Source organism: Cyprinodon variegatus, unplaced genomic scaffold (assembly GCF_000732505.1).
Source record: "Cyprinodon variegatus isolate N-32 unplaced genomic scaffold, C_variegatus-1.0 Scaffold88, whole genome shotgun sequence".
Classification (NCBI taxonomy): domain Eukaryota; kingdom Metazoa; phylum Chordata; class Actinopteri; order Cyprinodontiformes; family Cyprinodontidae; genus Cyprinodon; species Cyprinodon variegatus.
In genome coordinates, this window is record NW_015150541.1 from 539,349 (window position 1) to 552,714 (window position 13,366).

Below are 13,366 nucleotides of genomic sequence, written 5' to 3' on the forward strand. Positions count from 1 at the left end.
TTTATATTTATATTATTTTGTGTGGTTTGTTGTAAATATATATATATATAAAACATTTTTTGCATCTGGAGCGTGTAACAAAAGTAATTTCCATCTGGGATTATTAAAGTATTTCTGATTCTGATATATATTAATTAAGAAAAAAACTCAAAAAGGACAAAGAGACAAACTTTTTTTTGTACTCATTTGAAAATCTAAATTTCTCCCTCGGCTTTAAGGTGGTCATAGAATGATTCTATATAGGTTATTCAATGCTGGTCCTTAAGGTCTCTGAATAGGGTGTGAAACATAGGTTGGGCTAAAAATGGCATATTTGCTGTTCTATGCACCGTAATCCGAGCCTGGTTGAAAGCCCTAGAATGAAACAACAGGTTTTTTTTCTTTTATGGTATGCTCATGAGTATTTAGATGAGGTGTGCGCTGATTGGTTGGTTTCCAACGAGCGAAGCTGCAGAGCAAAGACGCATCATAGCAACAAGCACTCACTCACTGAAACATCAAATTGTTGTGATGGCCTTACGGTGGGAATAGCCCCTCGTTTCAGTAAAAGAAGTTTAGCAAATACTGCTTTGAATCTTTCCAAGATTTTGAAAGCTTGTCTTCGGTAAAACGCATAGAGCAAATGAACAGCTGAGCATCAAACTTTGCAGGGATCTTCTGTGAAATGTTCCCCTTTCTCCATGCAGCGTGGAACACTGCATTTATGCCCATAGTTCTGGCTCATTTTCAATAGAGGAACGTCCTGCTTTGTAATTCTTGTAGAAGTAAACCCAACGGTAGGATAAACAGCTAAACTGGTGTCTTACATCGACCTCTATTCATGTTCTTGGGCCTTTGAACCAGTTAGCTGGTCTGAGTGTCAATTTTAGGGCGGGGCAAAGTACAGGCCAGAACCAAATAAGGCAACATCCCTGAGTTTGGATTCACCTGTTTTAGGGTGGAAGTTTAGAATTGTGAGATTTGCAGAGAAAGGTGGTGTTGATGGGGTTTGAACTTCTCTGTACGTCCATTTCACCCACTGAACTATCGTTATTCATCTATGAAAATGGAAACTCAGTTTTCCATCCTATGAGCCCTTTAACAGAGGCATAGCCAGAACATTTTTATACGGGTGGCCAGGCATTAACCAATGTACACTGAGGGCTGGCTGAAAGCGGATCTTCTTCCAACAGGAAAATTAACGAGCAAAAAATCCATATTTTCTAAATAAAGACAAACTATACTTTCCTACAGCCTTTGCAAACAAATAGACGCATACATTTAACATTGTTAGATAAAAGGTATAGTGGATAAAACTTTCAGTTTTGAGTTGAGGCGTAAATCTTTTCCATCGTCCTTACTTACCTACTTGTGTCAATAAACATTCTGCATAAAATGTATATTTACAAGCACTAATATCTAAATAAATTGATTATTCGATAAGTTTTTATTAAAATTGTTATCTATGATTTCACTGAAGACTCCTAGATGACTTGCAGAGACACATAATTTTCTCTTTACCCCATATAACACAAAATCTAGTTCTGAAAAGAGCATGAATTATGTACTTATCATATTAGATGTTGGTATATTGATGTGTATAATTAACCACAAAAAATGTAAATGTTTCGAACTGAGAGTATTGCTGCTGCAACAATCTGTATTAGAGGGAAAAAATGGAAGGGGTGGCCAATGATTGGTCCTTTAATAGAACTGGGTGAAGCCAAAAAAAAAGAGAAATTTACTGATAAACTTCCAACAGCCTCCGAATTTTTGCAGAATAATAGTGAAACCGCTCGGCACTAAGATGACGTGGTTTATTATGTGTTGTGTAGTTTATCCTCACTGCCCAGTAGTATTAACATGGAGACAGAATAAAGAAGCATGGAGCTTCTCTTTGCCCCTGTCCATTGGATTACAGCTGTCCGGCCGCGGCCAGCCGCTGGATCAAATTGTCAATTATGGAGTTTATTGTGGAGCAGAGAGCTGACCGTGGCTGCAGGGGAAAGGTTGGATGAGGTATAGCTACCTCCTCTGGACTCCTCTTTCATCCTCCAGGCTAATTCGGCTGCTGATCTGTGTGACACCTGCCATGAGCCTAACAGAGATAACCATTTCCCCATGGATTTCCCTGGGGAGACGCAGCAGAGGGGAGGTCTCTCTAATAATGTGCGGCGGCCCTCCAGGGTCAGCACATTATCACACTGACAGGTAATCGTGACAAAGTAGAAATAGACCAATATTAAAGAAAATAAACCAGACAGGCAGAAGTAAAATTACAAGATTTAGTCGTTTTATTCACATATACAGTACAAACATTCACTTTTTTTTATGTTACTGAAGTGCAATTTACAGACCTTAGCAGCAGTTCCTCTTATATCTCAATTTACATCGTAGTGTGACATTTTTAGATTTCTTTCACGTCTTCATCAACATCTTTTATACATTTTTTTTTACATATATACACTCTGATACAGGACTGTCATTCAGACAAACCTTCCTTTTTTAAATCTCAAAAATAAACTCTGTGGTTGCTAACATTAGGGTGATGAATGAGGTCACGTTTGCCCAAAAAACTAGATTTACCATGATTTGATCTGACAAACAGACATTTAAATTCAATTTATTCCTAATTAGTGCTTTATTTTTATGCCAGAATCTTCTCTTGGTTCTGCTCCTTTCCCAGAACTTGATCCTTAACTAGATAAATGTCAGCTATTTTAAGTTAAATAACTTGTGTGGTTCTGTTTTAAATATTTCGTAGTGCCAGGGAGTGTTGGGCTAGTGGTTAGAGCAGTGCGCTTATGCTCTGAGAAGGTTGCAAGAACCCAGTTTGAATCCCGCATCCTCTACTCTGGGTCCCTGAGCAAGACCTTAACCCCTGATTGCTCCCCAGGAGCCGCACAATGGCAGCCCACTGCTCCCCAAGGGGATGGGTTAAATGCAAAGTTAATTTCTCCAATGTGAGATGAATAAAGTTCAATTATGTTCAACTACAAATGAAAAACAAAAGATAAGAACACCAGACAAATTCAGAACGGATTGCTAACCACTAACTCAGCAATACAAGCTAAAAAAATTTTTTTTTCTCAACAGCCTATGAATTTTTCTCTAGAAAAACAGAAACGAAAACCAGACTGTTGGAGGAGCGGCCGTAGTTCTTTCAACTCTCCATGTTTCAAAGGACGATCATTTTTAGTGGAGACATTTTTAGCCATAGTTGCTTATTTTTACACAGGTTTTATTTTACGTTTTCTCATTAAACAACCACAACTTAAAGTGGTAGGGGAATTAGGTAGGAATTATCTTCTTTTTTTTAATTTTCTTTAAAAGGAAAACTACAAACTGAGCTACTGTCAAATATCAACTTGCTTTTAATTAGTGTTGCACCGATACCTGGCTGTGCAGTATTGGCCGATACCGATACCATCTGTTTGAAATTGATGTGTGTGTGTATATATATGAAGAACTGCATACTATTTGGATGTAAAATAATTACCATCATGGCTTTGTTAAGCTGCTGCCTACCTTCGTGAAGCAGGAAAAAGACTAATACAAAGTGAATCCAGTAGAACTTTTTTTGCCTACCTGGAATGGGTGACAAAAGTTGAATAAACTTTTGGCTCTCACAATGGTATCAGTGCCCTATTTGTTGGTACTCGCTGATACCGATAAAACCATTTTAGTGCTGGATCTGGGCCCCACCCGATACTGGTACTTTTAATATAAACAATTCAGTCACAATCTCACAGAAAGTTAAACCTCTGATGTTCTAAGAGCTTTCTATTAGCCGATATTTCGTTTAATCCTTCTTCCCGTCAGCTCTGATCAGTTTTGCAGCTGATGAAAAGAATCCCCACATCATAATACTGCCACCACCATGGGGATGTTAACTTTCCTGAACATACTTTGCTTGTAGGCCAAATTGATTTAAATTTTATTCAACCAGAACACGTTTTCTTCTAAATGTTCCCAATGTTCTCTTATGTGATATAAATCAAACTTTGAAAGAGATTTCCCATGGCTTCCTTCCCTACTGATGTACTCAAACGAGCTGTGGATCTGTGCAGCTCCTCCAGAGTAAGCATTAGGCCACTTCCTCTTTAGTTTGATTTAGGCGTATCAAAATAAAAGCCTAAATACAAACCTATCCCACACTTTTCATATTTTTATATATAAAGCATGCCTCAGCTTCATTCTCCTGCTCTGTCATATAAAATAATCCAACATAAACATAAAAAAGACCAGATCAAGGGGAACGAGTGTTTTAGCAGGATGCAATACTTAGACACTGTTTGTGACACTTTATTTGCAGCTTTACCACAATACATAACAATGCACTAGAAAAACGATCTAGAAATAAGTAAAAATGTCTTAAATTAAGTATATTTACCCTTAATTTCAGTAGGTTAGTGAGATAGTTTGCCAATGGAATGAGTATTTTTACTCTTAAAATAAGATAATTAGATAATATGCACTTGAAATAAGACAATGTAATTGTTTTTTCCTATTTTAAATGTAAATTGTCTTGTTCCATTGGCAAAATTACTCTTTTACCTCCTCAATCCAAGAGCAAATGCACTTATTTTAAGAAAAAATGACTTTTCTTGATTTCTGTTTTTTCCAGTGTAACATTATAATTAGTTCAGATCACAAGTCCAGCCCAAGCAGATCAAATTTAAATTTAATAGAAATCTAGATCACAAACTCCCAATTAAATTACTACGTCTACATTGATATTGAAATATGATAAAAAAAAAACAGTATTTCTAGAGTTAAAGTATTTTTTATTTCATGTAAATTTGCCTGTTTGTCAGATCATCTTTGTTAAATAAACTGAATGGATGCAGGACATGAAACAGAGATCCCACTAGATGTCACTCTCACCGCTTGGATCTGGCAGATTTCCTGCTGCTGGCGGTCTGAGTGCTTCGGCTGAATTATTTATAGAGAACACGGCGCTGACAGAACAGTACAGTTATGATTATAATGAATATAAAGACATCACAGTGACACACAGATAAAATATGCAAAGACAAAATGCATTAAGGTGCAAATTTACATGGGGTTGATGATGAGCTAAGTTTGTTTTTTAACGCGTGTTAAGTCAGGCCTCGGATCTGATGGTAATGGGTGAAATAAACGTCCACATTACTTATCAGAATGGGGCAAAACGTGGGAAAGAACGACAGCAGGAGGTCTCTACTGAGTTTATATCAAAACAACTAAAAAACAACAGAGAAGCTGCAGGTTAAAAGAACTAAATTCTGGTCTCTTCCTTCTTGTTTTTAGTGGAGTAGTAATGATGTCACTTATAAACCTCACCTTCTCCAGGGGTGCCTAACCTGCCGCCGTGTCATGTTTAGCTCCCCCGAGGGAAGAAGAGGGCACAGGGGAGTTAAAAGGGTGAATTAAGAGAAGAGAATGAAGGTAGTAATAAAAGAGGAGAAGGTGAAACACCCCGTCCTTCCCTTTCCTCACTCCCTTCCTCCATCACCCGTCACCCTGACAGGGCCCGTAATTGGACGTAGACCCTCTTTTTTTTTCTTCCTTTCTCCCTTCCCCTTTCTCTGTCTGTCTCGCTCTCCCTCCCCTGTGGCTCCTTTCCTCAGCAGGAGCCTCGGGGCCCGGAAATAGCTGATGACAAGATAGCGGCTGCCTTTCATTCCGCTCAAGGTTACCCCAACCCCTTTTCCTTGACAGCCACAGAAGGGAACGGGGTGCATTTAGATGGCTGTTGGCTCAAACCTTGAGTGTTTGTGTTCAAGGAACATCGGAGGAAAAAGTCCAGTGTTTGAACTCCAGTGTTCCTCATCTTTGACCGTCCAGCAGTGGTTTCGGTAATGGGATGAAAAGGCGACACTAAACAGAATGAACCACAGACACACGGACGAGTCGGTAATCTTTAGTTTGGAGGGTAGGCCTACACTTCCTGGAATGAAACTGGGAGGTTTGACATCTCTTCCTACAAAAATAAAGGTCATACACACACAGACTCGTTTAGGCGGACAGCAGGAACTGCTCCTGCTCCGGCGGCTTCTTCACCCAGGTACCGAGGCCCGCCTCCTGCAGAGACTTGAACCACTGCTGCTTGGCTGTCTGGTAAGGACGCGCCGCATTCTTGGCCTCGCTGTACATGGGTTCCCGGTTCGCTGCTGAGCAGGAGATGTGGACCCCCAGCTGAGAAGAAGAAAAAACACAAACAGGAAAGCAGGGGGGAGTCAAATAAAAGTGCATTGGAGAAGGATTCTGGTTTATTAGAGCTTGTTGACATTTTAAAGCATCACTAAATCTGAACAGTGAGGGGTCAGTTTGTCTGAGTTCTTTTTACTCTTCTGTCGACTTTTTCAAGTTCAAACCATGGAGGTAAGAGATATAATGGGAAAACAGAAACATTAATCTCTCTGTAGATTCTTCAGCTCATTTACAGGAGAAGTTGGGTTCCAGGTTTTATAGACAGATTTGTAAATTGATACTTTAGCTTTGTGGCGTTTCTTCTTTTCCACCAGTCTGCCTGGCTCTACTCCATGCCACTAATTCTGGAATGTATAAAAGCCAGAACCGTTACTTTTCAAGTATTTGAAAAGTTAGAAAATCGTTTGAGTGGTGAAGAGGCAGACCAGGTGTGTAATACAGTAAGCTGCAGTGGGCCCGATCCATCTATCCATCTCCTGCTGCGTCCTGCCATCACTAACGAACATGCCACAATGCTTAAATTCCTCTGGTTGAGGCTCTCCCTAACCCAGAGGGGGCAACCCATTCATTTCCTGATTACTATAATACCTGAGCATCTAATTATTGGAGAACTTTTCAGCAAGTGGAGCTAAAAAATCTGTCACAGATATTTGAGATGGACTCAAAAATATAGGAGACCAAACATTTGGAAGAAAATGCGAGTTGGTACGCCGAAACCTCCTGGTCTTTATTCAAGTTTGAAGGGAAACTAACCCTTCATCTCACACTAAAAAAACATCATGGCTGCTGGGAAACATGGTGACAGCAGCATCATGCTGTGGGTACTGTGAAATGGCCCGGATTGGTGGGGAAAGATGGTCAGACTTAAAAACAAGGGCAAATGGTTCTGTTTTCATCTTCTTCCTGTTCTTTTCAATCAACAGTGCCTGGCCACCAACCTTTAGCTGCACTACTGCCACCAACTGGAAAGGAGTGTACCAGCTTCATCTGGGGTTGTAGATTCATACCCATAAATTATTTATTTGTACTTCTATTGTTGCAAAGTTGTACCTTGTTTTCTCACATATGAAAAATCTGGTGTCGCATGTATGAGCTGACAGCAAAGAACAAATAGAAGTCTTAAATTTACTCATGTTTATTAACATATATTAACAACTTTATACACTGATGCATACTTTTAAATAAACAGCTACCTTACCCCATATAAGCCACACTTTTCAGATTTCTATGTGTAAATATAACCCATCTTTCCTATTCAGTATATCATAAGGTTCCTATTACATCAGAACCTTCATTAAATATGGTAATTTGTGTGGTTTTCTTGTTTTGCTGGGCTCTGTAAGGTGCAGAAGGTTGAGTCAGGGTTGGGGTGGGGGGAATAGAGGAAAAGGGGCGAGCAAAACAAAACGAATGAGCCGGCACAAATGCATTTGGGTGGCTATGGGAGGGGGTGGATGTGGGGACTGGTGGGGGCTTCAACAGCTGTGTAATCTCCCCATTTAAATTTCACAAGCAATTGCACATTCTCTGTGCTTTTTGTGCTTTCTTACAGTCATGGGGGGGGGCAGTGAAGATCAGCAGAGAGACAAGTAGGGAGAGGGAGGCGAGGAGAGCAAAAGTTTCTTTTGGAGATTAGTGCGACTGCTCTTGCGTGGCCCGTATGTGCGGCGCGCGGGGAGCACTTAGGGTGGGGGCCTCCTCGAGTACTCCTCCAAATAATTATGGTTTCATAGTCATTATGCGTTAACGGCTCGCCATTTGCCGACGCAGGCGGTGTCGGTTACATAAAGTTTCAGAATGGAAATGAAAGTGCGGCGGGTGAAGATCCGAGCTGCCAGATTCAGATAAGGCGCACAGACGGCAGATGTTGCCAAGACGACAAATTTATCTGCAGCTTAGAGGAAATTCCACATTTCCTCAGTGCTCTGTGATTTGGATTTTAATACACATGTGTGGCTTTTGATTGTTGGAGAGCCTCTCTGTGGTTAATGTTTCTGGATCTCCTGCTTGAAGCTGGAGATTTCTGATGGCAGTGGATGCAGCTAAGCTAAAACCAGAGTAACTCCTGCTGCATGGGCCAGCCAACTCTGAAAGGTCATCAAAATCAAGATCAAACTAAATGTTTAAATTAGTGGGACGTTCACATCCTAACAAGCCTGCACTACAGGATCTAATAAACACAAAGACCTTTTGGGATTTTATGATATAATCCCTGGACCAATAATATTAACCTTTTTCCAACAAACAACAAAATTCAAAGTTTTTTATTCAAATTTCAGGTAAATAAAGCACAGTTTTCTCTCTTTAACTAACGACATAAAATTTAGAACTAGAGTTAATATCTCTGTAATTTAATCACAGTATGAATGCAGCTGTTCTGTGTAGGCCTCAGGGATAAATGGAGGGCTGCAGAAGTCCACAGCTCAGGTGGGAGAATCTGTTACCAAGACAACGGTCTTTGTGCATCGCACAAAACTCCCACGTACAGAACAGAGGCAAGAAAGAGTTGATTTTTCCAGGAACGTCATGAAACATCAGCATGTTTTTTTTTTTTTTCCACCAACCATGGAGGAAAGAAAGCAAATAAGTGGAATCAGAGGTGAACAACATTCAACATGATTGGCTACGAGCAAAATGCTGTTTGTGGCAAAAATGTATTGCTGCACCCCCTCATGGTGAAGTAGGGTAGTGGCAGCATCATGCTGTTCAGATGTTTAGCATCAGCAGTAGAGGTAACCCGATACATTAGCCTTTATTCGTGTTATTACCTACGCTCATGTCTTCAAGGCATTCAGTATCAGAGTATGTACAGCTGCTCCCTCCATTCGCTAAACGTTGTTAATGTTTTGTTTGGTTTTTAAATTTTTTTTGTTTAAATTAAGTCTTTTCTAACATTTATGATCACTTTTATTATTCAAATAGAATAAGAAAAAAAAAACTGTTTCGGCTTCGCAAATCAGCTCTAAAAAACAAAAAAGGCCGCAGATATGTAATCTGTATCTGCGTTGGCCTCACAAAACCTGCATCAGTCGATCTCTAATCCGCAGGGAAGCTAGTGAAAGTTGATGCGAACTCTGAAGGAGATAAAAACCACTGGAGGCTTCAAATGACTTCATTCTTGAGAGTCAACTTCCAGCACGACAAATACTCCAAAGCTAAAGGACTAAGGACTAAGGTCTCCGTACCAGTTCATGCGCACTAACCACTGAGCCACCTGCACGCCCAAAGCTAAACTATTTCTTGTTGTCAGGGGTGAATAATCCATGTTAGAAGCTAAAAATTATTTAAAAAAAGCATTTCCAGCTCCAAAATGCAGTTTAATCACTGGGTAAAGTTAACAGGGTAAGGAAAACAAGACAAGCACCTTCTGGGCCTGGATTATGCAACTCTGCTTGTTTATCAGTTACATAAAACACAACAGTTACAGTTAATAAATTAATTAGAAACAAAGTTTCTTTAAGAATAAAGGTACCTTTTGAAATGAACAAACTTTAAGCACATATTAAACATACCTTTCATTAAGCCCATTAACTGCAGCCTCCTACTGTAAAAATAAGGCTTCTCTCAATCATGACAGGGGTTTTCAGGCTTTTCATTTTGTTTTCTTTTCATTTTGGTTGATTTTGGTTTAGCAGGTTAACAGATTATTTGACCTGATCAATTATTCTAATCTGAAAAAACATTCTTGACCACATCAATCTGTGTCTGTTTTCACACACTGTTTCATTTATAAAAATTTACTCAGTAATATTCTAATCTATGGAGTCTTGGGGGCCATCAGGAGCCAGCACCTCTGTAGAACTCCTGGCACTAAAGACATAATACTTAATAAATTAATAATAAATAGATGATAGGAACTGGCATAGAAACCATACATTTGAACTCTCTAGGACAAATTCCTTCTTCTTTAAACAGTTTTATTTTTAATGACGATGTAAAAATGAAAACTTGTTCCCTTCTAGCGTTGTTCATATTAGGATTTGATCATATATTTCATCTGCTATATCTAAGGATCGCAAAGCAGAACATGCCTCTTTTGTTCACTTGATATTTCACACAATTTATGGCTTTTTCATTCTTTTTTTCAGAACCTCCCTTGAAAAAAACGATTGGCTGCATCCTGGGCACCGTATGAAGAGAGTCTGTATACTGACGTTTTAATACTTTAATAAAGCACCAGCGTCTAGAAGTGAATCGGAAAACAACATGAACACCAACTAGAAACTCTGCACCTCTGGTCTGTGGTTTTATTTCCCCAAATCATTTTACACTACAGTCTGTTTTTCTGCTAAGAACTGGCTTCTTCGGGAGCTGAAAACACGAACTTAGCTTAGTAAGCATCTCACTGTGCCCACTGAGCCGTACAGGACGACAGCTGAGCTGCTCTGTGTGTCTCTGCTTTCATATGTGTGTGTGAACGAATTGGTAGAGATCAGGGAGAAAAGTTTCTGGTTATAAATCTACTATATATATAAATATATATATATATATATATATATATATATATATATATATATATATATATATATATATATATATATATATATATATATATTCAAGTTTGGGGGTCACTGCCCCAAGTGACCCAATGACCACGGGTACCACTGATGCCTTGACCTTCCAGGTTTCCTCCAGCTCTTCTCTGAGCCCCTGGTATTTCTATAGATTTTCATGTTCTTTTTTCCTGATGTTGTAGTCACTTGGTATTGCTATGTCAACCACAATTGCTTCCCTCTACTCTTTGTCCACCATCACAATGTCAGGTTGGTTTGCCATTACCATTCGTCTGTATCTGGAACTCCCACAGGATCTTGGCTCGGTCATTCTCTACCACCTTTGGAGGCGTTTCCCACTTTGACCTTGGGGTTTCCAGCCCATATTCTGCACAGATGTACCTGTACAATATTCCAGCCACAGCAATGCAATGTTTAAAAGGATATTTTTTAATGTTTCAACTATAAACCCGCTTCTCCTGAACTTTAGTCCTACTTTTGCCACAGTGTGAGTGACTGGTGTTAGAATAATTGTATATAAATGTATCTGTGTAGTGTTATCATGCAAAAAGCTGTGTGCTATGTGCATGTTTTCATAGCCACTTTTTGTGAAGTATACTGTGATTCGTGGACTTGCTTTTGGGGAGGTTGTGGTTGATTTACGAGCAGCACTCAACCTGCTGAACTTTGGTGAACAGCTTCAACAGCTTAAACTTTGACTGAACCCTGAGATTTAGAGGACATGTTTGTTGAGACTGCAAGTCTGAGTTCCTTGTCCCCCCCCCCATGTTTTAGGTGCTTAGACCTGACACTGGATAGAGTTTTGCTTTGGACCGTCCTCTGGCCTGATTCCAGAGAGATGCTCCCTCACCTTACGGTACAGTCTGGTCCAGCGGGCGAACAGGGCATGCTTGCAGAGGCGCGATTGCGTCCCTGAATCCCGTCGCCGTCCCGTCGCTGTGTTGATCACCTCCAGCTGCGGGTCGCCCACAGTCCAGTTGACGCTGACGCACGTGGCCTTCCCCTGCTGCTGGTACTCAGCGTTGCTCAGCCCTGCGTACATCAAAAACAAACAATTTAAGTGAGAAGGTAACTTTCATAGCAGTCAAATACGGATCACTAATAAAATGTAGAAACTCTGCAGACTCTTAAAACCTCAGCTTTGTTGGTTCATCTAACCTTCCTCCACCTTTCATTCCCTTTCTCCCTGAGGATAACGGCTCTTGTTACTTTTTGCTACCCTGCAAAAAGTGGACCCGTGAGTTAAAATGTGTCACTGCAGAGCTTTGATACACGCCTAGAGAGAAAGAAAAGATGGAAAAAAGGAAGGCTATCAATCAAGCACCCCCTGCGTTCCTGCCGTTGTACGTCAGCCGGTCTGTGTTCCTGCAGCGCACAGTTCTGGGGACACGCTGTCTCCACGACGAATATGAACGCCATTGATAAAGATCAGCGGCTACACCTGAATCGGGCTGTCACTGTGTTCTTTGAAATAATATCCTCGACAACAAAGCATAGAACAGGAGAAATGTTGAGTGGATGTTCTCATTGGGTTCTAGTTAGACAATTAGTGAAGAGCTGACGGTGGACTGGGGAACAAATTACCTTTCTAAGGTGAACAACATGAGGCTGACACAATTATTTAATCACTGAAGTTAGCAGCCATGATAGGGAGTAGATTTTTGTACCTTCCTTGTTGTTTTATGGTTTCAGTGACTGGCATGTTTGCATTTAGGAAAACTAAAGAAAAACTTCAGCAAAGACTTCCAGCGATTTTACTTGTTAAGCAAACAACATTAGCAACATTTGCACTCTTAAAAAAATCTCCTGACTTTTTTAATTTTCTTTTTTTGGGTGGGAGGGGCAGGGGGTTCTCATTGTCCGGCACCCAGGAAGCAGTCTGAAGTCCGCCACTCTGACTCTTGCTCAAGGAACCCGAGTGACAGCCTGAACCTCAGGGACCCAAGTGCAATGCTTTAACCACTAGGCCACCGCCTCCACATATCTACTGTCTTATGTTTATCACAGTCGTTGAGGCATCAGGTATGGGTCAAAGCCGATCATTGCTTCTTTCAATTGCATAACAGAGTCCAGTTAAGGGCTCTTAGCTCTTGCTGCTGAAATATTATCCATCCCTGTCAGAAATGAAGGTAAATCCTTTCTTTGGGACGTCTGTACTGGTGGGGCATCAATATCTCTTTACATTCCAAGCTTAAAGTAAGACACCGCTTCACTCGTATCCAAAAATATATTTGGAATACCAAATAAATTAAACAAAAACATTTATTTATACTCACTGTTTGTGCATGGGATCGAAGTTTAGATAGTTTTCAGAAATGACATCATTTTGAAAATAATTGCTAACCGCAAGTTTTACTTTAGGCCGTTTAAAATAAGAGCATTGTTAAACAAAGGTATAGTGGAGGATCGTTGCGAATTTTTAAAAAGACTCACCCTCTCCACTTAAAAAGAAAAAAATGTACATGCATAACCCTGTAGCTGCGCCTGAGAGGGAACGCCTATTATATACGTGCGAGATCTTGCACAAGCCCGTTTCTCGTCAAGCGCGCTCTGTTTAAGAGTTGCTGTTTGCATCACACATGCACAGATATAGGAAGTAACGAAGTACAAATACTTCGTTACTGTACTCAAGTAGATTTTTCGGATATTCTTACTATACTTTACAACATATTTTTATG

The 13,366-nt window shown here is 40.1% G+C and overlaps 1 protein-coding gene across 2 annotated transcripts in view; it reads right to left on the bottom strand.

Moving 5' to 3' along the window:
* Nucleotides 1-4,505: 4,505 nt before the first annotated feature.
* Nucleotides 4,506-13,366, bottom strand: part of adarb2 (adenosine deaminase, RNA-specific, B2 (inactive)) — a 293,464-nt gene continuing 284,603 nt past the window's right edge. For both annotated transcript variants that reach the window (XM_015373546.1, XM_015373545.1), the window contains exons 9-10: nt 11,539-11,720; nt 4,506-6,159 (exon numbers count right to left, since the gene is read on the bottom strand). In XM_015373546.1, the coding sequence (XP_015229032.1) occupies nt 5,980-6,159; nt 11,539-11,720 (362 nt within the window). In that variant the 3' untranslated portion in view covers nt 4,506-5,979. The remainder of the gene's footprint in view (nt 6,160-11,538; nt 11,721-13,366) is intronic.